Source organism: Ahaetulla prasina, chromosome 14, assembly GCF_028640845.1.
Source record: "Ahaetulla prasina isolate Xishuangbanna chromosome 14, ASM2864084v1, whole genome shotgun sequence".
Lineage (NCBI taxonomy): Eukaryota > Metazoa > Chordata > Lepidosauria > Squamata > Colubridae > Ahaetulla > Ahaetulla prasina.
The window spans coordinates 16,863,355-16,891,011 of record NC_080552.1 but is presented as its reverse complement, the minus strand read 5'-3'; the positions used below and the strand labels follow the sequence as shown (position 1 = coordinate 16,891,011).

General features: G+C 44.7%; 1 protein-coding gene across 1 annotated transcript in view; it reads right to left on the bottom strand.

Annotated features, from left to right (window-relative positions):
• Positions 1-1,798: 1,798 nt before the first annotated feature.
• LOC131185083 (acyl-coenzyme A synthetase ACSM5, mitochondrial-like) overlaps positions 1,799-27,657 on the bottom strand; it is a 27,466-nt gene continuing 1,607 nt past the window's right edge. The window contains exons 2-14 of the mRNA XM_058157184.1: positions 23,712-23,936; positions 22,342-22,552; positions 21,887-22,094; positions 19,853-19,996; positions 18,360-18,516; positions 17,266-17,345; positions 16,413-16,536; positions 13,710-13,790; positions 13,398-13,499; positions 7,861-7,988; positions 7,674-7,773; positions 5,727-5,846; positions 1,799-3,259 (exon numbers count right to left, since the gene is read on the bottom strand). Of these exons, the coding sequence (XP_058013167.1) occupies positions 3,149-3,259; positions 5,727-5,846; positions 7,674-7,773; positions 7,861-7,988; positions 13,398-13,499; positions 13,710-13,790; positions 16,413-16,536; positions 17,266-17,345; positions 18,360-18,516; positions 19,853-19,996; positions 21,887-22,094; positions 22,342-22,552; positions 23,712-23,897 (1,752 nt within the window). The 5' untranslated portion in view covers positions 23,898-23,936 and the 3' untranslated portion in view covers positions 1,799-3,148. The remainder of the gene's footprint in view (positions 3,260-5,726; positions 5,847-7,673; positions 7,774-7,860; positions 7,989-13,397; positions 13,500-13,709; positions 13,791-16,412; positions 16,537-17,265; positions 17,346-18,359; positions 18,517-19,852; positions 19,997-21,886; positions 22,095-22,341; positions 22,553-23,711; positions 23,937-27,657) is intronic.

Here is a 27,657-nt window from a genome sequence, read left to right as displayed (position 1 = left end):
GGAAGAAAATAAAGAAGGAAGGAAGGCAAAGAGTGAAAGAAGAAAGGAGAGAAAGGCAGGGAAGGAAGGCAGAGTGAAAGAAGGAAGGAGAGAAAGACAGGGAATGAAGGAAGGAAGGAAGGAGGAAGGAAGGAAGGAAGGAAGGAAGGAAAAAGGAAGGAAGGAAAAGAATTAAAGAAGAAAGGAGAGAAAGACAAGGAAAGAAGGAAGAAAATAAAGAAGGAAGAAAGGCAGAGTGAAAAAAGGAAGGAGAGAAAGACAGGGAAGAAAGGAAGGAAGGAAGGAAGGAAGGTGGGAGGAAGGAAGGAAGGAAGGAAGGAAGGAAGGAAGGAAGGAAGGAAGGAAGGAAGGAAGGCGAAGAGTGAAAGAAGGAAGGACATAAAAATGGAAGGAGCTTTTCAAGAGGTTTTGGAGTTTCTTGATTAATTTTTTTTTTCTGAATTGTGAGATAAAAAAGCAGGAGCCAAGACAGCAAAGGGTTTCAGTCCGTGTAAAACCCCAACTATATGCATATTAGTGACTTAAGAACTGGGGGAAAGGAGTAGGATTTCGTAGGTCTTGCACAAAATATTGCAGGATAAAAAATTGGTGATGATCACACCAGGGGTGGGTTTCAAATTTTTTTACTATCGGTTCTGTGGGTGTGGCTTGGTGGGTGTGGCATGGTGGGTGTGGCAGGGGAAGGATACTGCAAAATCTCCATTCCCACCCCACTCCAGGGGAAGGTTTCTGCAAAATCCCCATTCCCTCCCCACTCCAGGGGAAGGTTATTGCAAAATCCCCATTTCCTCCCGATCAGCTGGGGCTCGGGAGGCAGAGAATAGATGGGGGCGGGGCCAGTCAGTATTTTTACTACCGGTTCTCTGAACTACTCAAAATTTCCGCTACAGGTTCTCCAGAACTGGTCAGAACCTGCTGGATCACACCTTGATCGCACGTGATCACGCAAGAGAAATATAGCCTCTTCTCTTCCACTTTGTGTTAGTATGTTGGTTCCTAATATATAATTAAAATTCACTTCATATGTGGAAACTTAGAAGTTTGTTAGGCTGGGCTTGTCCACAGGTGAAATCCAGCAGGTTCTGGAGAACCAGTAGCGGAAATTTTGAGTAGTTCGGAGAACCGGCAAATGCCACCTCTGGCTGGTCCCAGAGTGGGGTGGGAATGGGTGGGAATGGGGATTTTTGCAATATCCTTCCCCCAGGAGAGGGGAGGGAATGGGGATTTTAGAGCAACTAATAGATTTAAACTTAATGTCAACCGCTTTAATCTAGATTGCAGAAAATATGACTTCTGTAACAGAATCATCAGTGCTTGGAACACTTTACCTGACTCTGGTCTCTTCCCATAATCCTAAAAGCTTTATCCAAAAACTTTCTACTATTGACCTCACCCCATTCCTAAGAGGACCATAAGGGGCGTGCATAAGCGCACAAACGTGCCTACCGTTCCTGTCCTATTGTTTTTCTTTTCTTCTTTCTATATATATGCTTATACCTCCTTATATTTACCCATATATGTTTATATACTATATAATCTTTTGTATGATTCCTACATATATTGTTGTGACAAAATAAATAAAATAAAATAAAATAAATATCCTTTCTCTGGCACACTCACCAAGCCACGCCCACCAAGACACACCACGCCCACAGAACCGGTAGTAAAAAAAATTGGATTTTACCACTGGTTTGTTCCTAATACTTGTCCAACTTCTGTGAACTTTGTGCATCATGTCTAGGTTCTCCAAGAACTTAACTCATTTTGAACTCATGCTATGCTTTGGGAGATCCAAGATATTATTTGGTGTTCTTAATTAAGACACTTTCACTGTTTATATATTTAAACGGTTTTTTTATTTTTTATAAATATCTCAAATCACTGCGTGAACAGTGGGGCAGCAGGGTAGCATACATTCTAATACAAATAAAACTAATAAATTTAATCAGAATTATTACGTTTATCAACTTACGTATTTCAAATAATAATACACATTTATAGTAGGTTACAATCGATCATTATTCAATTATTCCACATTTCCTCTTGTTATTACTTTCATTTGTTATATAAAAATGTATTTATATTTGTTATATAAAAATGTATACACTAATATTCCTCCTTTTCTTATTTCTATCACTTATTCTAGCTTTTAATCATGTCACCGTTTGTTAAAACAACTTTACCATTATTGTTTATTTTGTATTGGCGACTAGCCCACAGCTCAACAAACTATTCAGGAAACAATAGATTTCACATTAGAAACAAGAGTGCCAAAAAATGAATACAGGTAGTCCTCGACTTACGACCACAGCTGAGCCCAACACTACTGTTGCTAAGTGAGATTTTTGTTAAGTGATTTTTGCCCCATTTTACCACCTTTCTTATCATGGTTGTTAAGTGAATCACCACAGTCGTTAAGTTAGTAACACAGCTGTGTTACTTTTGTCTTACAAAAGTTATTGACTTTGCTGGCGAGTCAGTTGCCAAGTGTCTGAATTTTGTTCATGTGACCATTGGGGGATGCTTCAACGGTCGTAAGTGTGAAAAACGGTCATAAGTCACCTTTTTTTCGGTGCTGTGGTAACTTTGAACAGTCGCTAAACCGTCTGTTGTAAGTTGAGGACTACATGTCATGAAATCCATGCCTGAATGAAGACGGTTTCCATTACTCCTCTTCTTCTCTGTCATGAAAAATCAATCAATCAATCAATCATATCATCTCTTTCCATTTCAATCTGTAAAGATAAGAAGAGCTCAGTCTTTTGAATGCCACTCACCAAGAACGGGCTGGATAGCTCAGGCTGGTAAAAGCCTGTTATTAAGAACACAAAGCCTGCAATTGCTGCAGGTTCAAGCCCGGCCCAAGGTTGACTCAGCCTTCCATCCTTTAAAAGGTAGGTAAAATGAGGACCCAGATTGTTGGGGGGGCAATAAGTTGACTTTGTAAAAATATACAAATAGAATGAGACTATTGCCTTATACACTGTAAGCCGCCCTGAGTCTTCGGAGAAGGGCGGGGTATAAATGTAAACAAAAAAAACAAAAAAAAGAACGCTAAATTTGACTTAAAACCTTCTAGCATGGAATCAATTTGCTCGGAATAACAGAATGAATGAAAACTGGGACAGCAGAGGACGGGATAAACGTTTTATTTGGGAAGGTCAAGCCGCCGCTTGATTTCGCTCCATTCTTGTTGCCGTAAGACGCTCCGTTGAATTTTTCCCGCTGGCGTTTTGGGAAGCTCTTGGACAAATTCTATCTGTTCGGGGGGAAATGAAAAAGAAAAAAAAAAAGATCTTTCTTTTTGCCCCTTCGCGGCAGCACTGAACTCATGTGAATTTTGGAGGGAGGGGCCATGTGGGAATCCCAAGGCGGTTGGCTAGGCGAGGGAATGAAAATGCGATAAAATAAAATATAAAAATAAAATAAAGAAGGCAAAGGGAAATTACTTAGATAAACACTGCTAAGAATCAGGCTACATTCATTCCAGAGGTGGCTTTCAGCAGGTTCTGACCAGTTCTAGAAAACCGGTAGCGGAAATTTTGAGTAGTTCGGAGAACCGGTAAATACCACCTCTGGCTGGCCCCACCCCCATCTATTCTCTGCCTCCCGAATCCCAGCTGATCGGGAGGGAATGCGGATTTTGCAGTAACCTTCCCCTGGAGTGGGGTGGGAATGGAGATTTTACAGTATCCTTCCCCTGCCACACCCACCAAGCCATGCCACGCCCACCGAGCCACACCCACAGAACCGACAAAATTGAATTACCACCACTGATTCACTGCCCATTAATCATGCTTGATTGCATATTCACTTAACAATTCAGACCTATAGCTAGATTGCAAAAAGGACCTTTCACTTGTATGGTAAAGGTAAAGGTTCCCCTCGCACATACATGCTAGTCGTTCCTGACTCTAGGGGGTGATCTCATCTCTGTTTCAAAGCCGAAGAGCCAGCGCTGTCCGAAGACGTCTCCGTGGTCATGTGGCCGGCATGACAACACCAAAGGCGCACGGAACGCTGTTCCCTTCCCACCAAAGGTGGTCCCTATTTTTTCTACTTGCATTTTTTACGTGCTTTCGAACTGCTAGGTTGGCAGAAACTAGGACAAGTAATGGGAGCTCATCCCGTTACACGGCAGCACTAGAGATTCGAACCGCTGAACCGCCGATCTTTTGATCGACAAGGTCAGCATCTTAGCCCCTGAGCCACTGCGTCCACTTGTAGACAACTTATAAATCAGGCTCTCAGATCCCATAACCTATATATTGGACCACCCTATAGATTTATATAATCCTGTGCTGCAGGAGCATGCACAGGGCATGGTCAAAAAATGGTTAGAATAGTGTGCCCCAACAGTGCAATTGAATCGTCTTTGGCCCATTATCTTGAATTTTTTTTTACCCTAAAAAGCAGAGACATCACCCTGCCAACAAAAGTGCGTATAGTCAAGGCGATGGTTTTTCCAGTTGCAATGGATGGCTGTGAAATTTGGATCATAAGGAAGGTTGAGCGCCAAAGAATTGAGGCCTTTGAACTCTGGTGCTAGAGAAGACTCCTGCGAGTCCCTTGGACTGCAAGGCGATCCAACCGCTCAGTCCTAGAGGAGATCAACCCTGACTGCTCTTTAGAAGGCCAGAGCCTGAAGAGGAAACTCCCCTTCTGTGACCTTCTGACAAGCAAAGTCAATGTGGAAGCCAGATTCACTTAACAACCGTGGTACTGACTGAACAACTGCAGCGATTCACTTAACAATGGTGGCAAGAAGGATTGTAAAAATAAGGGGAAATTCACTTAACTGTCTTACTTAGCAACAAAATTATGGTCGTAAGTCGAGAACTCCCTGTAATAAAAATAACGTTAGAATCCACAAAGGCCATCCTAAGTCTAGTCTACCTTGAAGGGCTGATGCCGTATCCTGTGGACACCCTACCCATCAGGGGTGCTATTCAGCAGCTACTGACAGGTTCTGGAGAACCGGTAGCGGAAATTTTGAGTAGGTCAGAGAACCGACAAATACCACCCCTGGCTGGTCCCAGAGGGAATGGAGATTTTGCAATATCCTTCCCCTGGAGTGGGGTGGGAATTGGGATTTTGCATTATTATTTCCCCAGGAGCGGGGAGGGAATGGGGATTTTGCAGTATCCTTCTCCTGGAATGGGGAGGGAATGGGGATTTTGCAGTATCCTTCCCCTGGAATGGGGAGGGAACGGAGATTTTGCAGTATCCTTCCCCTGGAGTAGGGTGGGAATGGAGATTTTGCAGTATTCTTTCCCCTGGAGTGGGGTGGAAACGGGGATTTTGCATTATTATTTCCCCAGGAGTGGGGAGGGAATGGGGATTTTGCAGTATCCTTCCCCTGGAATGGGGAGGGAACGGGGATTTTGCAGTATCCTTCCCCTGGAGTAGGGTGGGAATGGAGATTTTGCAGTATCTTTCCCCTGGAGTGGGGTGGGAATGGGGATTTTGCAATATTCTTTCCCCAGAGTGTGGAGGGAATAGAGATTTTGCAGTATCCTTCCCCTGCCATGCCCACCAAGCCATGCCCGCCAAGCCACACCACACCCGCCAAGCCATGCCCACGGAACTGGTAGTAAAATAAATTTGAATTCCCGCTTCTGCATTTTCCAAAGCCACCAAACATCAACTCATCAACCCAGAGCTAAAGGTTCTCCGTTTGCGACATCAAAACCATTCTTTTCCGCAACTTTCCCGCTCCGACTTGCCTTCCTTGGATATTTATATGGAGCGGTCGATTTTTTCAGATGGTCCTGGAGCTCTTGGATTAACGCTTCTGGATCGTGGGATAGAAAAGCAGGAGACAGGATGATAAACGCTTTGACGACCTGTGTGGGCACAAACACACCTGGGAAGTGAACGCCTTGAGAAACTTGGTCATAAAGTTACTCCATGAATTATCTCAATCCTGGTTCAGATTAGCCAATGCAGGTGGGCCCACAATTCAAGCCTGCTCTTGTAAATTTACTTCCTACTGTAGCTATTTCCCATTTTTTTCCCCCAACAGCTGACTTCTGTCCATTCAGCCTATTCATTGTTCTTTCTTGGTTGAGAAACGGTTCCTGGGGAGTGACTTAACTACAGGTAGTCCTCAATTTACATTAATTTATTTACATAGACACAAGAACAGTTTTTCCCCCGAAGGCCATCACTCTGCTAAACAAATAATTCCCTCAACACTGTCAAACTATTTACTGAATCTGCACTACTATTAATCTTCTCATCGTTCCCATCACCAATCTCTTTCCACTTATGACTGTATGACTGTAACTTGTTGCTGGCAATCCTTATGATTTATATTGATATATTGACCATCAATTGTGTTGTAAATGTTGTACCTTGATGAAGGTATCTTTTCTTTTATGTACACTGAGAGCATATGCACCAAGACAAATTCCTTGTGTGTCCAATCACACTTGGCCAATAAAAAAATTCTATTCTATTCTATCTATTCTACATCACATTACAGGGTGTTTCTTGGTGTGGGTAACATGATTTGTTGAGATTTTGATGATCTTTGAGCTTGGTTGTTGGCGGGCAAACATTTCATTACCCAGCTAGGTGCCGTAACATCATCAGTGGGTGTGAGTGATGTTACCTAATCAGGTTTCCTAGTTGAGCTGATGATATTACCTAGTTGGGTCATGAAATGTCTGCAAGAAAACAACCAAGCTCAGAGGGCACCAAGAACCCTTCAGTCATCGTCCTTCTCTTTCTCCCCCTCCTCCTCTCTGCAAACCCCACGCCCTTCTAGTACTGATGATGTTACTTAGTTGGGTAATGAAACGTCTGCAAGAAAACCACCAAGCTTAGAGAGCACCAAGGATCCCAAAGTCCTTTTCCTCCTCCTCCTCCCCCTCCTCCCTCTAGCACTGATGATGCTACCTAGTTTGGGAATGAAATGTCTGCAAGAAAACAGCCAAGCTCAGAGAGTGCCAAGGATCCCACATTTTTGACCTTGAGCTACAAATATTCTGTTCTATGGGATAATTGATGGCATAAGTGTTGTGTCTCGCCCAATCTCACCACAGCCGGGGCCTGCTTATCTGCTTCCGAACACGGAGGAATGTCCTAGTATGCCTCCCGGCCCCAGCCCTGGCTCCATGCCCAGACAGGCTGAAGAGGAGGAAGTATCTCCAGCCCCCAGCTCTGGCTCCATGCCCAGACAGGCTGAAGAGGAGGAAGTATCTCCAGCCCCCAGCCCTGGCTCCATGCCCAGACAGGCTGAAGAGGAGGAAGTATCTCCAGCCCCCAGCTCTGGCTCCATGCCCAGGCAAACGGAGCAACTAGACCCCTCCCCCTCCTCCACAGCATGTGAGCCTGAGGGAGGTCAATTGCCAACAGCTGCCGACTGGAGTGACCCTCGCGTCAGAAGACTTGATAGGCGGAGGCAACAGAAGGAAGGGAGGGGCAGGCCTGGATAAGTGCTGAGTCATGGAGCCACACCCCATGGCCTATATAAAGGACCTGCTTTCTGGCATTCTCTGAGTCAGGCAAAGTCTAAACATATCTTGCTGAAGTCACTTTCTGGTCTCCTGCCTGCCCTGAGGACTTTGCTAGGACTTTGGCAGAGCTGCAGAGGCACGCCTGATTCGGATTTCCCTGACCCGGCCGTCAGCGGAGGAGTGGGACACGACAATAAGGGCCTAGCTTACCTCTCCTCTAATAGGATCGGGGCTACTGACAACAGCTGATTCGACCACTGCTGGGTGTTCCATCAAAGCGCTCTCCACTTCAAAAGGTCCAATGCGATATCTAAAACAGACGCTGTCGGTTTTTTTAACCCTTCTGCGAATGGGAAAGGAAAGCAACCCACCCTGGTGTAGAAAAAGATAAACCTACCCAGAAGAATTGATGATGTCATCGGCCCGGCCAACAAACCAAAAATAGCCTTCCTCATCTTTGACCGCTCTGTCTCCGGTGATATAGAAATCCCCTCGTTCAGTGGCTGCCGTTTTTTCTGGGTTATCCTGGAAAAAACCAACCACGAGTCCATGACCCAACTTTTTTAGGTTCAGTGCCTTCCAGTTATGCAGACTACAGTTATTTTTTTTATTTTTTATTTTTTTATTTATTTATTTTGTTAATCACATATGTTGTGGTCCGTCAGCAGCCTACGGAGCTGGCAACGAAGTCAGACAGGAATGAGGCTCAGGTGTGGCCAGGGCCATCGGGAAGTGAGGTGTGGACTCCAGAGCCTTCGGAGCCTGATAGTAGTGAGGCAGAGGAACAGGAGGAGCCTGTCCCTAATGCACGCATGAGAAGAGTTGCCAGAAGGCAAGAGCAGCTCAGGCAAAGAGGACGACTCGGGAGTAGGGCCAAGAGATGATTGGCCCCTCCCATAAGGCTTAAAACAGACCAGCAACGGCATTTGGCCTTTGCCGGAAAACAACGTTGTAGCTGCGTCTTCAGCTTCGTCTTCTGCTTCATATACATCTTTGTTTTTGTGGCTTCTGGATGTTTGCCAGGAAGGGCCTTTGGCAGTTTGCCTAATTGGACTAAGATTTGTGAGATAACTGAGGAATTTGTGTTGGGAGGCATTTGAGTTGAACGATGCTGGGAATGAAGTAATTCCCAGCTGTTCGAATAAAGTTTGTTTTTCCACAGACTAAGTTTATTACCACCTACTTGGGCCTGGGTCACAACAACATATAAGGTAACAGGTAAAAGTATAAACATAATTTGGATACATGAAAAGAGTAAGTAAAAACAAAAGTAATGTTAGGACAGGGACAGAAGGCACTCAGGTGCACTTATGCAAACCTTACAGACCTCTTAGGAATGGGATGAGGTCAACAGTAGACAGTTTAAGCTTAAAGTTTTGGGGATTTGGGGAAGAAACTACAGAGTCAGGTAGTGCATTCCAGGCATTGACCACTCTGTTACTGAAGTTGTATTTTCTGCAATCAAGTTTGGAGCGGTTTACCTTGAGTTTGTATCTATTATTTGCTCATGGATTGTTGTGGTCAAAGCTGAAGTAGTCATTGACAGGTAGGACATTGTGGTAGATAATTTTATGTACTATGCCTAGGTCAGATTGAAGTCTGCGTAGTTTTAAGTTATCTAAGCCCAAAATTTGGAGTCTGGTGGCATAAGATATTTTATTGCGAGCAGAGGAGTGGAGGACTCTTATTGTGAAATATCTCTGGACTCTCTTGATTGTATTTATGTTCGATATGCAGTGCGGGTTCCAGACAGATGGGCTGTATTCAAGGATTGGTCTAGCAAATGTTTTGTATGCTCTAGTTAGTAGTACAATATTACCAGAGAAGAAGCTACACAAGATTAGGTTAACAACTCTTAGTGCCTTTTTGGCAATGTTGTTACAGTGGGCTCTGGCACTTAGATCTTTAGAAATGAGTACTCCAAGGTCCTTGACAGAGTGAGGGTCATCTACAAGGTCATGTCCATCTAATTTGTATTTTATGTTTTGATTTTTTTGCCAATGTGCAAGACAGAGCATTTGTTGGTTGAGATTTGAAGTTGCCACTTGTTAGACCAATCTGACACATAGTCAAGGTCTTTTTGAAGGGTAGTTGCATTGTCGGTGGTGTTGAATAGTTTAACATCATCAGCAAAGAGAACACAGTTGCTTTTAATATGATCGCAAAGGTCATTTATGTAAAGTATGAAGAGTGCTGGATCTAAAACACTGTCTTGTGGAACACCACTATTAACAGGTACAGGATTTGATAGAGCGCTTCCTATTTGGACCACTTGTTGCCTGTTTGACAGGAAGACAGCTATCAATTTATGTAGGAGCCCAGAAATGCCATAGAATTTTAGTTTTAGAAGTAATTTGTCGTGTACCACTGAATCAAAAGCTTTACAGAAGTCTATGTAAACTATTGCTTTGCCCTGATCGAGATGTGTAATCTATATGTTTTTGCAATGTAGTAGTTGTAGATTGCTTTTGCCGCACGCCGTGCATGAGTGGGCAGCGAACCGGTGGCAATCCGCGGAGGATTTCAACACTGTCTCAGGGGTTGGAGATTGGGTTCTTCCCCCCCCCCCACCACACACTTCTTTGTAACAACAGCTTCTCAAATATTCCTGCTATTTAGCCTTTCACCTGCTATTCTACACCTTGTGCATTTGGTTTTTCTTGCCTAAGTGCAGTACAGGTAGTTCTCAGCTTACGAGCGCAACGGAGGCCAACAGTTCTGTTGCTAAGTTGAGTGGTGAGGCAGCCTAGAGCTGGAGCTCTCACCTCACAATCAGGAGGCTGTGAGTTCGATCCTAGGAAGAGGCAGATATTTCTCTCTCTGGGCACAATGAGAACATATCCGCTGAACAAAACTCCACATTGGCAACAGGAAGGGCATCTGGACATTAAATCACTCTGCTAGCTCCATTCAGTTGCCCAGACTCCACCCCACAAGGGATTATGGGGTCATTAAAAGAGGATGATTATTTATGTTGCTAAGTGAGAAATTTGTTAAGTGAGTTTTGCCCCCTCCATTTTACGACTTTTCTTGCCACGTTTGCTAAGTGGATCACTGAAGTTGTTAAATTAGTAACACCATTGTTAAGTGAATCCTCATGGATTTTGCTTGTCCGAAAGTCGCAAAAGGAGATCGCATGACTCCAGGACACTGCAACCGTCATAACTTGCGCAACTTGGCCGTTCTCCTGGATGGACAGCTGTCTTTTGAAGACCACTTGACGGCCGTCTCCAGGAGAGCCTTTCACCAGGTTCGCCTGGTCCGCCAGTTGCGTCCCTTTCTAGACCGGGATGCCTTATGCACGGTCACTCATGCTCTTGTGACATCTCGTCTGGATTACTGCAATGCTCTCTACATGGGGCTCTCCTTGAGGAGCACCCGGAGGCTCCAGTTGGTCCAGAATGCGGCTGCGCGGGTGATAGAGGGAGCCCCTCGTGGCTCCCATGTGACACCTCTCCTGCGCAGACTGCACTGGCTACCTGTGGCCTTTCGGGTGCGCTTCAAGGTTTTGGTAACTATCTTCAAAGCGCTCCATGGCATAGGGCCGGGTTACTTACGGGACCGTCTGCTGCCACCGATTGCCTCCCACTGACCTGTACGCTCTCACAGGGAGGGACTCCTCAGGGTGCCGTCAGCCAGGCAGTGCCGGCTGGCGACGCCCAGGGGAAGGGCCTTTTCTGTGGGGGCTCCCACCCTCTGGAACGAACTTCCCCCAGGACTTCGCCAACTTCCTGACCTTCGAACCTTTCGCCGCGAGCTTAAGACACATCTGTTTATTTGCGCAGCACTGGACTAGAATTTTAAATTTTAAATTTGGTTTTAATGGGGTTTTACTATTTTATTGTGGTTTTAATATTCGGCCGTATTGAATAAGTTTTTTAAATTGGGGTTTTAACTTGTATTTATATTTATGTTTTACTTGGCTGTAAACCGCCCTGAGTCCCTTGGGAGATAGGGCGGTATAAAAATATGATTAAATAAATAAATAAATAAATATGAACCAGTCGTCAAGCATCCGAATGTAACTCATACGACCATGGGGAATGCTGCGACGGTCGTCAGCGTGAAAAACGGTCATCAGTCGCTTTTTTTCCAGTGCTGTTGTAACTTCGAAGGGTCGCTAAGCAAACTGTTGTAAGTCAAGGACCTGTAAGAGCCGTGATGGCAAACCTATGGCACATGTGCCAGAGGAGGCACGCGGCATCATCTCTGATGTCACACGAGTCGTCGGCCCAGTTCAGCTCTGCCACGAATGCGCACGCAGCTCCCACCGGCCAGCTGGTTTTAGGGTCTCTGCCACGCATGTGTGTGTGTGTGGGAGGGTCACACTATCGTGCAGGGGGGTCATGTGCGCATGTGTGTGGGGTGAGTGCAGGGGTGCACGGATATCACATTTTGAGGGTTTGAGCCCAGACATGTGCATTCATGCACGCGCTTGCGCGCTTTGGGCCCTCAGTCTGGAAAAAGTTAGCCATCATTGGTATAGAGCAGTGGGAGTCAACCTGGTCCCTACCGCCCGCTAGTGGGTGTTCCAGCTTTCATGGTGGGCGTTAGGGGTTTTGTCCAATACTGAAGCACTTTCCTTTTTTTTTTTTAATTTAATTGACTTTTTAAAAAATTTCCATAGCATTATTTAAAAACATTTTCATTAGGTTTTCATAAAATTCCCCGTGACAATTTACATTTCTGAAAATATACTATTTGTATCACCTGCGCATAACTCACATTACATAAGTGAAACTAAATGGCGCTATAGTGCGACCGCAAACCAAAGAGCCTCGTCCCAGAATAGCTCGCGCATCTCCCCCCACATCACCCAGCTGTAACAGACAAGCAGAGCTGGTAGCCGGCGCCCCCGCCAAACCTAATCCACGATGCACGAGAGGCATGCGCAGACGATGATACACGGCACATTACTGTGGAATCGGTGGACGGTTAGAAAATTTTACTACTAACAGAGATACAAAAGTGGGCGGTAGGTATAAAAAGGTATATATATATATATATATATATATATATATATATATATATATATATATATATTTGTTTTCTGAGGTTTTCACGGGTGTTTGTATATAGGTCTTTGGTTGTTCGGGTTTTCTCCCGTGTAAAATTGGAAGTGTCTTGGCGACGATGTAGCACGACCACAAAGCCAAACAACAGCTATGCAGCTCACCAGCTCAAATCCCCCTGCAGCACAGACTAGACTGAGCACAACCAAGCCCCCACCAACACAGGACACACCCCCAGCCAATCAGAGCACAGAAAAACCCCCATCCAATCAGAGCACAGCCAAGCTCCCACCCAATCAGTTCAAACCCCCACTAGCAGTTAAAAGGAAGAAACAGCTGCGATCACACATTGCTCCCAGAAGCACGAAGCTGAAGCCTGAAGATGGCGATGAGACTTCGTCGAAGCGTCATAAGACACTTCAATTTTACGGGAGAAAACCGAACAACCAAAGACCTATATATACATATATATATATACATATATATATATATATATATATATACATATATATATATATATATATATATATATATATATATATATATATATATATATATATATATATATATATATATATAGGTCTTTGGTTGTTCGGTTTTCTCCGTGTAAAATTGAAGTGTCTTGGACGTTCGACAAGTCTCATTCGTCATCTTCAGGCTTCAGGCTTCAGGCTTCATCTTCAGGCTTCAGGCTTCAGGCTTCAGCTTCAGGCTTCAACCGTGCTTCTGGGAGCAATGTGATTGCAGCTGCAATCACATTGCTCCCAGAAGCACGATATATATATATATATATATATATATATATATATATATATATATATATATATATATATATATATATATAGTCAACCTGGAATAAATGCATACTAATCCCATTTACTAAAGTGTACATTAAAAAAGAAAAAAGAAATATCATACTTACCACGTATTTTGAGAAAAGGCAGAAGGGTCGTTTGGGTTTGATCCGGATGGCCACGTCTCCTTCTTTCCCGGAGGGCTGAATATTTCCTTCATCATCAACGACCTTCGGAAATAAAAGCAAAGCGTCCCTTAAGCAAGTTTGTTTCGCTACCCAACCAATGTACCTGTACGGGATATTGTTTTTCTTTAGGTTGTGACCAGCATAAAGTTAAAAAACAACAACATAAAGACTGTGACATAATTAACCACAGCATAACAACAGCCTACATTTAAAAATATTATTGCACTGAATAGCAAAATTGGTCCTCCTTACCTGGACATCATATGGTGGAGATGCTTTTCCCATTGAGCCAGGCTTAATTTTCATTCCTAGGACATTCGCACAGATTGTTACCTGCAAGAGAGAGGAGGATGAGACACCATCTGTCAGGACCACGGTAACAATGAGGAGATGGGATCATCAGACCCAACTTTTGGGGAAATGAAAAGGAATCTACTGGGGAAGTCTTGTTACTCTTTGAGGCCGGTTGTTGGCTTGTAGGCATTTCATTACCCACCTAGCTAACATCATCAGGGTCCTTGAGTGGCTCAGACTGCTAAGACAGTCTGTTATTAATAGCAGCTGCTTGCAATTACTGCAGGTTCAAGCCCCACCAGGCCCAAGGTTGACTCAGCCTTCCATCCTTTATACGGTAGGTAAAATGAGGACCCAGATGGTTGGGGCGCAATAAGTTGACTTTGTATATTATATACAAATGGATGAAGACTATTGCTTGACATAGTGTAAGCTGCCCTGAGTCTTCGGAGAAGGGCGGGATATAAATGCAAATAAAATATAAATAAATAAATAAATAAATAAATAAATAAATAAATAAATAAATAAATAAGTAAGTAAATAAATAAAATCAGTTCTAATTATTATTATTATTATTATTTATTCAATTTTTATACCGCCCTTCTCCCGAAGGACTCAGGGCGGTGTACAGCCAAGGTAAAAACAGACAATGTGATATACAATTAAAATACGAATTAAAAAACTTATTACATAATTGGCCTAAAACTTTGGAACATAAAAACTAAAACCCACTAAAAATTAATAATAAAAATTTAAAACCAATAAAATTTAAGCCAGCCCCGCGCGAATAAATAAATGTGTTTTTAATTCGCGGCGGAAGGTCCGAAGGTCAGGTATTTGGCGTAAGCCCGGAGGAAGCACGTTCCAGAGGGTGGGAGCCCCCACAGAGTGTGCCCTCTGTTTATACACAGTAGCTTACCCTATGAAGTGTTGGTGGGGGGGAATACATAGAAACAAATCATAAACCATTCAAAAGAAACAATAAAAAAAATGCTAAGAATAAAAAAAAGAAGGTCCTAACAATAAAATTCTAGCAATCAATACCCGGATAAGCAGGGATTAACACCAGACAAACTATCTAGTACAGGGGTCAGCAACCTGCAGCTCTGGAGCCGCATGTGGCTCTTTCATCTCTCTGCTGCGGCTCCCTGTCACCGGTCGGCTCCACAATTGATAGGGCTTTCAATTAGGACAGGTAGAGGAAAAAGGACGCCGCGCTAGGAGGAGTCTCTATGGTGGGGGGAACCGGACTTCCATTTGGTTCCAGAATTGAACAGGGAGCTTCCGGTTAGGGCTTTTGTGGCTCTTTGAGTGTTTAAGGTGTCGTGTCCCACTCCTCCGCTGACGGCCGGGTCAGGGAAATCCGAATCAGGCGTGCCTCTGCAGCTCTGCCAAAGTCCTAGCAAAGTCCTCAAGGCAGGCAGGAGACCAGAAAGTGACTTCAGCAAGATATATTAGACTTTGCCTGACTCAGAGACTGCCAGAAAGCAGATCCTTTATATAGGCCATGGGGTGTGGCTCCATGACTCAGCACTTATCCAGGCCTGCCCCTCCCTTCCTTCTGACGCCGCCGCCTATCAATTCTTCTGAAGCGAGGATCTCTCCAGTCGGCAGCTGTTGGTAATAAACCTCCCTCAGGCTCACATGCTGTGGGGGAGGGGTCGGGGTCTAGTTGTTCCATTTGCCTGGGCATGGAGCCAGGGCTGGGGCCGGGAGGTGCTCCCTCCTCCGCAGCCTGTCTGGGCATGGAGCCAGGGCTGGGGCCGGGAGGTGCCCCCTCCTCCTCAGCCTGTCTGGGCATGGAGCCAGGGCTGGGGCTGGGAGGCATACTAGGACATTCTTCAGCGTTCGGAAGCAGATAAGAAGGCTGCGGTGAGAGCGGGCAAGACACAACATAAGGTTGCTGACCCCTGATGTAGTAGAAAACAATGCCCTAATTATGGAGCTACCAAGGAAAAAACTACTCCCCTGTCAATACTGACGGGGCAAGCTACTGAATATAAAACAGGCCACATTCACCAGCATTGATGATGTTACCTAGTTGGGTAATGAAAAGTGTGCAAGCAAACAACTGAGTTTAGTTGAGCCTTGAGCTACAAGTATTCTCTTTTACTGAAATGAATATACCTGTTCTGTCCCCCCTTGCCTCCGTCCGAGCGATGGCTTAATTAGCCGGCACTATCAGCTCTGCCAGCAAACTAGCGAGCGTATGCCAAGTGACTCTGTTATCTCCCTTGATGCCGATGAGTCATCCAGGAACAAACAGTACTTCAGCTCTAGTTAAGCAGTTGATTTGCCTGCTATGAAGAGGCATAGCAGCCCTCGCTGGTTTTATAACCTGTGGGGTGTGGCTCCATGACTCAGCACTTCCTAGGCCTGCCCCACCCCTGCTTCTGTTGTTCCCGCCTCTCCTGCCTACGAAACCTAGGGTCCAGCCAGGCCTGATTGCCATCAGCTGGGTCTGGAGGCATGGCCTGGGGGGGGGAAGAGTCAGGGGACGGAGGCTTTGTTATCTCCTCCACCTGGCCTGGCTCTGGCTCCTGGAGCTGAGCCAGGGAAGCCGGTGCTCCTGAGGTAAGTCCTGACGGCCCTTCCCCCTCACTTTCCAAGTCACTTTCTGGCAGGGGGCCCAGCTCGAGGAGGGCGCAGACACAACAATACCGTTTCGGTTTGTCCGTATCCTTCGTGGATATCCAATCCAGTCTGAGTTTTCCATTGCTCAAACACTTCAGGGTTAAGTGGTTCTCCACCAGTCAAACAGTGCTTCAAGCTTCGGAATTTATAGCTTGGAAAGACACAGAGACACTAATTAACACTGCTACTCCTTATCGTAACAGCAACAGAGCAAAAAAACCCCTAGACTGGAATTAAATTTCCAGACTTCCCATTTTCATGTTGAACTTCCTTGCCCTCCTTTTTGGCTGGTTACCACCTTTAAAGCGCTCCATGGCATAGGACCGGGATATCTTCGGGACCGCCTTCTGTTACCACATGCCTCCCACCGGCCGGTACGCTCCCATAGAGAGGGTCTTCTCAGGGTGCCGTCAGCCAAACAGTGTAGGCTGGCGACCCCCAGGGGGAGAGCCTTCTCGGTGGGGGCACCTACCCTCTGGAATGAGCTTCCCCCAGGACTTCGACAACTTCCTGACCTCCAGACCTTTCGCCGCGAGCTGAAGACATATCTATTCTTCCGAGCAGGACTGGCTTAAATAGGGTTTTTAAACATGGATTTTATTGGAGTTTATTTTATATTTTGTATTGTATTTTAAATTTAGGCTATATTGAATAAGTTTTTTAAATAGTGTTTTTATTGTAATATATTGTATTATTTTATCTGCCTGTTCACCGCCCTGAGTCCTTCGGGAGAAGGGCGGTATAAAAATTAAATAATAATAATAATAATAATAATAATAATAATAATAATAATAATAATAATAATAATAATAATAATAATAATAATAATAATAATAATAATAATAATAATTCCATATTTTGTGTCAAAAAAAATATATACCTGGTGGCATTGTGCTGAACCATCATCGTATATGCAGTAGGAGCAGTACAGAAAGTTGTGATAGGATACTTTGCTAGCGTCTAGAGGGAGAAAATGATTATGCAGACAACATGGAGAAGATGTGTAGGAAGGCAAGATAATATACAATCAAGATGATTTCTGTAAGATGGGAATGACCCAGCCTGAAGTTTTTGGAGAGGCAGGGATGAGTTCCTAAGGTAAAGGTAACGGTTCCCCTCACACATACATGCTAGTTGTTGCTGACTCTAGGGGGCGGTGCTCATCTCCGTTTCAAAGCCGAAGAGCCAGCGCTGTCCGAAGACGTCTCCGTGGTCATGTGGCCGGCATGACTCAATGACAAAGGCGCACAGAACGCTGTTACCTTCCCACCAAAGGTGGTCCCTATTTTTTCTACTTGCATTTTTACATGCTTTCGAAACTGCTATGTTGGCAGAAGCTGGGACAAGTAACAGGAGCTCACCCCATTACACGGCAACACTAGGGATTCGAACCGCTGAGTTGCCGAACTTTTGATCGACAAGCTCGAGTTTCTACCACATGCTAAATCTTAGAGCAGGGGTAGTCAACCTTTTTATACCTACTGCCCACTTTTGTATCTCTGTTAGTAGTAAAAAATTTTAACTGCCCACCGGTTCCATAGTAATGCGCCATGTATCATCGTCTGCCTCTCGCGCATTGTGGATTGGGTTTGGGGGGGTTGCCAGCTACCAGCTCTGCTTGTCTGTTACATTTGGGTGGCGTGGAGGGAGATGTGCGAGCTATTCTGGGATGAGGCTCTTTGGTTTGCGGTCACACTATAGCACCATTTAGTTTCACTGAACTAAACTTATGCGCAGGCGATACAAATAGTATATTTTCAGAAATGTAAATTGTCACGGGGAATTTTATGAAAACCTAATGAAAATGTTTTTAAATAATGCTATGAATTTTTTTTAAAAAAATCAATTAAATTAAAAAAAAAGGAAAATGCTTCAGTATCGGACCAAACCCCTACCGCCCACCATGAAAGCTGGAACGCCCACTAGTGGGCAGTAGGGACCAGGTTGACCACTGATATAAACGGACATGCTTACATTTAATATGACTGTTGGTTCAAAGTGGGGCAGATGATGTACAAAGACACATGAGCCATGGATCCATGGGCCAAATAAGTTGCTCCAGGCTGTTTTTACCCATCCTGGATCTGAGGTATTCCAGAACACCGTTGAAGGAGACAGATTCATCCAGTGCCTGATCGAAAGAAAATAATATACAGGTAGTCTTCGAATAACGACTGCCGTTGAGACCGGAATGTTCATGGTTCAGCAAGACGATGGTTAAGGGAGTTACACCCAATTTTTCGAACTTTTTTTTTTTTTTTTTGCAATGGCTGTTATGTGAATCATGCGGTTGTAAAGCGAATCCAGCTTTCTCCATTGACATTGTTTGTTGGAAGCCGGCTGGAAAGGTTCGCAAATAAAGATCGTATAATCTGGAATGCTACAAGCGCCGTAAATACACTTACAGTTGCCAGGTGGCCGAATTTTGACCACGAGGATGCTGTGACAGTCATGAAGTGAGGTTGTAAGACCCTTTTTTTCAGCGTTCTCTGTAACTTGGAACGGTTGCTAAGTAAACGGTTGTAAGTTGAGGACTTCCTGTTCTTTGGCATCGTCGCAATTTGTCACTAAGCAGAGCAACTGTGCAATAAAAGCCTTGTTCTGGAATTGTAATGTTGATAATCAATACAGGTGGTCCTCGACTGATGACCACCACTGGATCATGTGATGGGATCACATGATCCAGGGACATTCCAACCGTCATAAATATGAGTCAATTGCCAAGCGTCTGAATTTTGATCATGTGATCATGGGTCGTAAGTGTGAAAAATGGTTTTGTTGCTTTTTTCAGTGCTGTTGTAACTTCGAACGGTCACTAAACAAACTGTTGATGGTTGAGGACTACCTGGAAGAGCCAATAGGAGACAGAATAAAGATGCATATGTCACAGCTCGTTAAGTGACCGCTCGAAGTTACAACGGCACTGAAAAAAGTGACTTATGAGCATTTTTCACACTTATGACCGTCGCAGCATCCCCGTGGTCGCCTGATTTAGATTCGCAGACTTGACAACTGACTCCTATTTATGACGGTTGCAGAGTCCCAGGGTCACGTGATCCCCTTTTGCGACCTTCCGACAAGCGAAGGCAATGCGGGAGTCAGATTCACTTAACAACCGTGTGACTAAGTTAACAACCACAGTGATTCACTTAACGAATGCGGCAAGAAAAGTCGTACAATGGGGCAAAATTCACTTAACAAATTGCTCAGTTAGCAGCATAAATTCTGGGCTCAATGGTGGCCATAGGTTGAGGACTAGCTGTAATGCTGTATGCCACCCAGATTCACCTTGAAGTGAGATGGGTGGCGCCAAGTCAAGATAAGTCAAGTCAACTCAACTCAACTCAAGTCAATTCAAGACAAGACAAGACAAGACAAGTTAAGACAAGACAAGACAAGACAAGACAAGACAAGACAAGACAAATCAATAACTAAATAAATAATTCCAAAGCATGCCATGATATTACCTGCCACTGGATGTAAATCCAATGCCATAACTGGAGTGGCAATGCTCCACCATTTTGGGCGACCCGGTGCTTCCACTCGTAAAGTAGATCAGCATTAAGTCTTCACTTCGTGACTTGACACAGTCGTGGTCACCAGAGGCTGCTCTGGAAAACAAGCAGGTTGATCTTGACGTGCAATTAGATTGGAAAGGGACATTTTGGGGCAGGAGGGCGAGGGCATTTTCTTTCACAATTGGGATTTATATACATCCGTGAATGGAAGTTCAGGGACTTTCTCTACATCTGGAAGGCAGCATCAGCAAGTCTTCCAAGAAATTCAGAGCCTCTTAGTCAAGAATGCAATGTATGGCAGTAACTTGTGGATTGTTGGACATAAGGAACTATTAGGAAATATAGTGATTGACTTTTCAAAAGGATTAATGAAAGAAAGACAGAGACTAATGCATCAAAAAAAATGCAAGAGACAAAAGTATTATCCTTGAAAGAAGCTTTTTCTGAAATATTAACAGATAAAAATATTAGCGTTCCTGAAAGATTATATGTGAGAAAGATCTGGAAGAAATGGGTTGATTATATGTTTCACATCTATCATAAAAGACTAAATATTTGGATTTATATTGGATTTTGTCGAGGAAGGACTAAAGTTGAATAGATATTGTAATTTCCTGTATTGAAATTATATAATGTGTTGTACTGAATTGTAAATAAAATATTCTCAAAATCTTATGTAAGAAAGACTTGGGGGAAAAATGGGGTGATTATATGGTTTATAGAAGCTATAAGGGAGACATTCTCTGAATTGGATTGGATTTTTATGCATTAGCTGGTTTTAAATACTTTAGGATTCATCTGTTCTATTGACTTATATATTTTATTACTGTTAATTGTTAATTTTTTTTTGAAGGATTTTGGTTATGTAAGGAGGAAGTCAGAGCTAGAGAGGAAAAATTGGTATAATAGATTTGGGGGGAATTTTTTTTAGCATATGTTTGTTTTATTTTTAACTATATCTTGTGTTTGTTCCGGGAAGTCGGGGGGGGAGGGGGGTTTGTGAAGGGAGGGGGGAGGGCGGCTGGGGGGAAAGGGGAAAAAAATTTTTTTGTAAAACTTTTTGAATAAAAAAAAAAAAGAATGCAATGCAGACATTTATGATTAGAACTTAAGGAATGCAGAACAGCTGCTTGTCAAAAGAACCAGCCTTGCTTCTGATCTATTTTTATTTAATTTATATCCCACCTTCGCTGTTTTTATAAACGAACAACTCAAGGCGGTAGACACAGATGTTACTCTTTCCTTCTCTGATTTTCCCCACAACAATCCAGTGAAGTGAGTTGGGATGAAAAGAAGGTCCAAGGTCAGCCAGCTAACTTTCATGCCTATGGCAGGACTAGAACTCACCATCACCTGGTGATTGGCCCAAAGTCCCCTAGTTGACTTTCACACCTAAGGCATAACTGGAACTCACCATTTCCTGGTGATTGGCCCAAAGTCACTGAGTTGGCTGTTATGGCTAAGTCAGGACTAGATCTCCCAGATTCCTGCTTTCTAGCTTGATGCCTTAACCACTAGACCAAACTGGCTAGCTAATAAAATAATACTCCAACCCAGAAGATGATGATGTAGTTCTAACTTTTATTGGACAAAAGGTAAAGGTAAAGGATTCCCCTTGCACATATGTGCTAGTCGTTCCCGACTCTAGGGGGTGGCGCTCATCTCCGTTTCAAAGCCGAAGAGCCAGCGCTGTCCGAAGACGTCTCCGTGGTCATGTGACCGGTATGACTCAACACCAAAGGCGCACGGAACGCTGTTCCCTTCCCACCAAAGGTGGTCCCTATTTGTCTACTTGCATTTTTTAATGTGCTTTCGAACTGCTAGGTTGGCAGAAGCCGGGGCAAGTCACGGGAGCTCACCCCGTTACGCAGCAGCACTAGGGATTCGAACCGCTGAACTGCCGACCTTTCGATTGACAAGTTCAGCGTCTTAGCCACTGGGCCCCCTTTTTTTTTTTTAGTCTTATTTTATTGGACTACGTACTGCAATAAGTCACTGAAATTCAGCCAGCCATCTCTGCCTCTGTCGGACACAACAAGCTTGGTTTTCAGACATTTGCATTCAGCTGCGATCGAATCCACTGCAACGACGGACTGCTCGGCCACCACGATGCATTTGGCTTTGGAAGCTTCAATTCTGTAGGAAATGTCTTTAGCAGTTAGCTGAGGTGTTCCAGGAATAAAAATAATCCCTGGGAAAGAAGAAAGGAAGAAAGCGATCAGAGGAACCAATACGAAAGGTCCATTTCATACAGGGGTGAAATCCAGCAGGGGTATTGGAACACTGCTATCATGTCACCCCTAGTCCTAGCCTCTGCTTCTTAGGAATGTCCACTGCCCATTTAGGAAGAGTGTCAATCAGGACCCCTCTTAGGAATGTCCACTGGCCCACTTAGGAAGCGGAGGCTGGGGGTTGTCTTCCTTATAACATTTACTAACCTGTCCGCATACAAGCCAGAACCAGTAGCCACCACTCTGGAATACGAGGCAGAACGATCAAAACTTTGTCCCGTCTTTGCAAGCCGCACGGACCAGAAAGGACATTGGCAGCTTTTCGGGACAAGAAAGCCAGCTCCTCAAAGCTCCACTTCACCTCTTGGTTCTGACTGTTGACCCACCAGAAGGCTGGGTTGCGAGCTCTCTTTCCATCCTAGAGGGCAACTCAAGAAGTTAAAATTCAAGTAGGGGCGGCTGAAAACCTATCCCCGTGATGGCGAACCTATGGCACGCAGAGCCCTCTCTGCGAGCACTCCAGCCGTCGCCCCAGCCCAGCTCCACTGATCAGCTGGTCCGCGCGCCTCCCACTGATCAGCTGGTCTTCAGGTCTCTGCCGCGTATCTATGGGGGCGGGGCGCATGCAGGGGATGCATGTGCATGCGCGGGGGGCAGGGCCCATGTGCATGGGTTGCAGGAGACTTTCCAGGCCCAAAATGGGGCATGGGCCCCCCCACCCCATTTTGCACCTGGAACGCCTCCTGCACCAACCTGGAAGCCAAAACGGGACTCTTGGGTCCCAGGGCGCATATGCGGGGGGGGGGGGGTGCATGCACAGTGGACACACACGCATTTGCAGGGTGGGGCACATGCATGGGGGTGGTGCTCGCATTGCATTTTGGGGGTTTAGGCGTGTGCAAGTGCATTTCGCATGTGTGCGCTTTGGGTGCTCAGCACCAAAAAGATTAACCATCACTGACCTATGCTAATGCAAATAAGATCTCGTGATCAACTGGAAAAGTTGAGAAAAGCTAACCAGGAAGCAAAGAAACCAGGAAACATCCTCCCCTAAGTGACCCCGCCCCCCACAAGAGGACATCAAAGCTTGCATGCTTCCAACAATAACTTCCTGCGTTACCTATTTTTTTTATTTATTTATTTTATTTGTCATACAGTATATATAAGCATCAGCATGAAATAACTACATTAATTGGATATAACAAAAGGAAACAACAGGACAGGAACGGTAGGCACGCTGGTGCTCTTATGCACGCCCCTTACAGACCTCTCAGGAATGGGGTGAGGTCAATGGTAGATAGTTTTTGGTTGAAGCTTTGGGGATTTTGGGAAGAGACCCCAGAGTCAGGTAGTGCATTCCAGGCATTAACAACTCTGTTGCTGAAGTCATATTTTCTGCAATCAAGATTGGAGCGGCTCACATTAAGCTTAAATCTATTGTGTGCTCGTGTATTGTTGCAATTGAAGCTGAAGTAGTCTTTGACAGGAAGGACATTGTAATAGATGATTCTATGAGTTAAATTCAGGTCATGTCTAGTTGTGGTCCTTTCCCTCCCAACAGGAGTGCAAAATGTTACCTTTTCCTCTTGGATCCATTTGTCCACCACGTCGCTTGCGAAGTTGAAGTATTCGGGCACTTCCTGGTCACCCCGATTAACAGCTTCGTAATACGAGGGGATCAAAGAAGCCAGGTATCTCCTTGCTTGGTGAAGGAACACCCAAGGAGTCTGCGGGTGCCCAAAGCACCTGACTAGGAGTTTCATGACCCGCAGTTTGAGGTCAGCAATCAATGGCTTGATTTCCTGCAAAAATAGGGGAGGGGAGGGGAGGGGAGGGGAAGGAAAAGGGGAAAGGAACCCTGAGAGCTTTATAAAGCTACAGGAATCTTAGTTAGACCAAAAGATGAATTTGTGGCTCTCTAAGATAATGTCTTATTGGTTATCTTCAAAAAAAAACGTTCCTGAGAAAGTGTTCCAATCTCTTAGCCTTACACAAAATAGCTTACCGTATTTTTCAGACTATAAGATGCACCGTTTCCCCCTCCTCCTAAAAGTGGGTGAAACGTTGATGCTTGTGTATACTGTTGTGATAAAAATAAATAAAAAATAAATAAAAAAGTTAGGTGCATTTTATAGACCAAATACTGGCATTTTGGGGCCTCCCAAACCCTCGGCGTGTTGCGTTTTTGCCTCCCCGGCCCCCAGAAGCACTCTGCAGTGTTCCACACGACCCACAAATGAGTCGTGTGGAGCACTGCAGAGTGCTTCTGGGGGCCGGGGAGGGCAAAAACGCAACGCACGGAGGCCAAAAATTCTCTTTTCCTTGTTTTCCTCCTGTAAATTTAGATGCGTCGTATAGTCCGGTGCGTCTTATGGTCCAAAAAATGCGGTATTTTGTTGTAAGTGCACCATCTCGGCCACTTACAGGTTGGTGTTGGTTTTCAGCATCTCTCTGAAAGCTGATGCTTATTCTGCTCAACAGACTTGGACAAAATTTAAGATGTGTGGACTTCAGCTCGCAGCATTCCCCAGCCGGCACGAAATTCTGGGAGTTGACATCTGATAATTGCTGAGGTTGAGCAACGCTGCCCTACCGGAACAGGGATCAGTTATCAGATCTGTGTTATGTCTCGTCCAATCTCACCTCAGCCGGGGTCTTCTTATCTGCTTCCGAACACGGAGGAATGTTCTAGTATGCCTCCCGGCCCCAGCCCTGGCTCCATGCCCAGACAGGCTGAAGAAGAAGAAATACCTCCAGCCCCCAGCCCTGGCTCCATGCCCAGACAGGCTGAAGAAGAAGAAATACCTCCAGCCCCCAGCTCTGGCTCCATGCCCAGGCAAACGGAGCAACTAGACCCCTCCCCCTCCTCCACAGCATGTGAGCCTGAGGGAGGTCAATTACCAACAGCTGCCGACTGGAGTGACCCCCACGTCAGAAGACTTGATAGGCGGAGGCAACAGAAGGAAGGGAGGGGCAGGCCTGGATAAATGCTGAGTCATGGAGCCACACCCCATGGCCTATATAAAGGATCTGCTTTCTGGCATTCTCCGAGTCAGGCAAAGTCTAAACATATCTTGCTGAAGTGGCACTTTCTGGTCTCCTGCCTGCCCTGAGGACTTTGCTAGGACTTTGGCAGAGCTGCAGAGGCACGCCTGATTCGGATTTCCCTGACCCGGCCGTCAGCGGAGGAGTGGGACACGACAATCTGGTCTATCTTGCAGGAGTGACACTTGGGCTGGGAACCACCCTGAGAGCTCCAGCAGCTTGGATTCTGAGCAGGGGTGGATATTCACTTATCTTTGCTACTGGTTCGCAAATGGGAACGGGCGTGCACAGAGTGTCCACGTACGGGCAGAGCAGCAAAAATGGGACATGATGACATCCAGGCAGGTGGGCGGAGCCTCCCGCAGCCGCCGCTACCAGGTCACCCAAACTGGATAGAATCGACTGAATAGCACCACCGATTCTAAGACTTCTAAACATTACTAAAGGGTGGGGAGGAAAGCAGTTTTATCTTTTCTGCTTTCGTAAAGTGGGAAACAGATGCAAATTGTAGCAAAAACGCCCCGAACGTATCCTTAGGACTAAAATACAAAGGGGAAAATTAAATCCCCCAGAAATAGGGATTGTACACTTAGGGTTCCTCATCCCTCTCCATACATTCTCTGCAGCCTTTGGCCACCCAAAGTTAGCCTGCTTCAGAGTCATGGTTCAAAAATCAAGCTTGTTTCCTAAAGACACCGCTAGATGGTGCTTTGCCACACAGGACCGTTCTAAACTCTGGCGGGAACCATTTTTTTCCCCCTCCTTTTATCTGAATTTCTTTCTATTTGTTCCTTTTAGATTAGAAAAAAACCAACTGTCCCTTCGAGGATCCGGGAGAACAAAGGGACAAGAAGTCTTTGAATGAAGGATAAAGTGCAAGAACGGTTCCACAGAGTTAACATAACATAACATAACATAACATAACATAACATAACATAACATAACATAACATAACATAACATAACATAACATAACATAACATAACATCAGAGTTGGAAGGGACCTTGGAGGCCTTCTAGTCCAACCCCCTGCCCAGGCAGGAAACCCTACACCATCTCAGTCAGATGGTTATCCAACATTTTCTTAAAAATTTCCAGTGTTGGAGCATTCACAACTTCTGCAGGCAAGTCGTTCCACTGATTAATTGTTCTAACTGTCAGGAAATTTCTCCTTAGTTCTAAGTTGCTTCTTTCTTTGATCAGTTTCCACCCATTGCTTCTTGTCCTGCCCTCAGGTGCTTTGGAGAATAGCTTGACTCCCTCTTCTTTGTGGCAGACCCTGAGATATTGGAACACAGCTATCATGTCTCCCCTAGTCCTTCTTTTTATTAAACTAGACATACCCAGTTCCAGCAACCGTTCTTCATATGTTTTAGCCTCCAGTCCCCTAATCATCTTTGTTGCTCTTCTCTGCACTCTTTCTAGAGTCTCAACATCTTTTTTACATCGTAGCGACCAAAACTGGAACAGTTAGGAACAGTCCACCTCAGAGAACGGTTCGATTTGGTTTCCATCTCCAGGTTGGGTTTTTTAAAAAAAAGTCCTACCTGAAATACTGTGGAGATGCTTTCTATCTTCCTAGGAAAGACCCTCAAATCATTTCCCACCTGGGAAGGGCCCATTTTTAGCGTGCATTTCTTTGCTTATTTAATCTCCCACTGCTACATCCCTTTGCATCTTTTCGTAACTATTTCTGAAACTTTCCGCTCCGTGCAAGGGAGTGTGTGGACAAGAAATTCAGACGCACCTTTATTCTGTCTCCTACTGGCTCCTACAGGTAGTCCTCGACTTGCAACCTTTCAGTTAGTGACTGTTCAAAGTTACAATGGGACCGAAAAAAGTGACTTAGCCGTATACTCAAAATCCACACTCAAAACCGTAGAAATGGTGGTAGACTTTAGGAGAAATCCTTCCATACTTCCACCTCTCACAATACTTGACAACACAGTATCAGCAGTAGAAACCTTCAAATTTCTAGGTTCTATCATATTGCAAGATCTCAAATGGACAGCTAACATCAAAAACATCATTAAAAAAGGACAACAAAGAATGTTCTTTCTGCGCCAACTCAGAAAACTCAAACTGCCCAAGGAGCTGCTGATCCAGTTCTACAGAGGAATTATTGAGTCTGTCATTTGCACCTCTATAACTGTCTGGTTCGGTTCTGCAACCCAACAAGAAAAACACAGACTTCAGAGGATAATTAGAACTGCAGAAAAAATAATTGCTACCAACCTGCCTTCCATTGAGGACCTGTATACTGCACGAATCAAGAAGAGGGCCGTGAAAATATTTGGAGATCCCTCGCATCCTGGACATAAACTGTTTCAACTCCTACCCTCAGAGCACTGCACACCAGAACAACTAGACACAAGAACAGTTTTTTCCCGAAGGCCATAACTCTGCTAAACAAATAATTCCCTCAACACTGTCAGACTATTTACTGAATCTGCACTACTATTAATCGTTTCATAGTTCC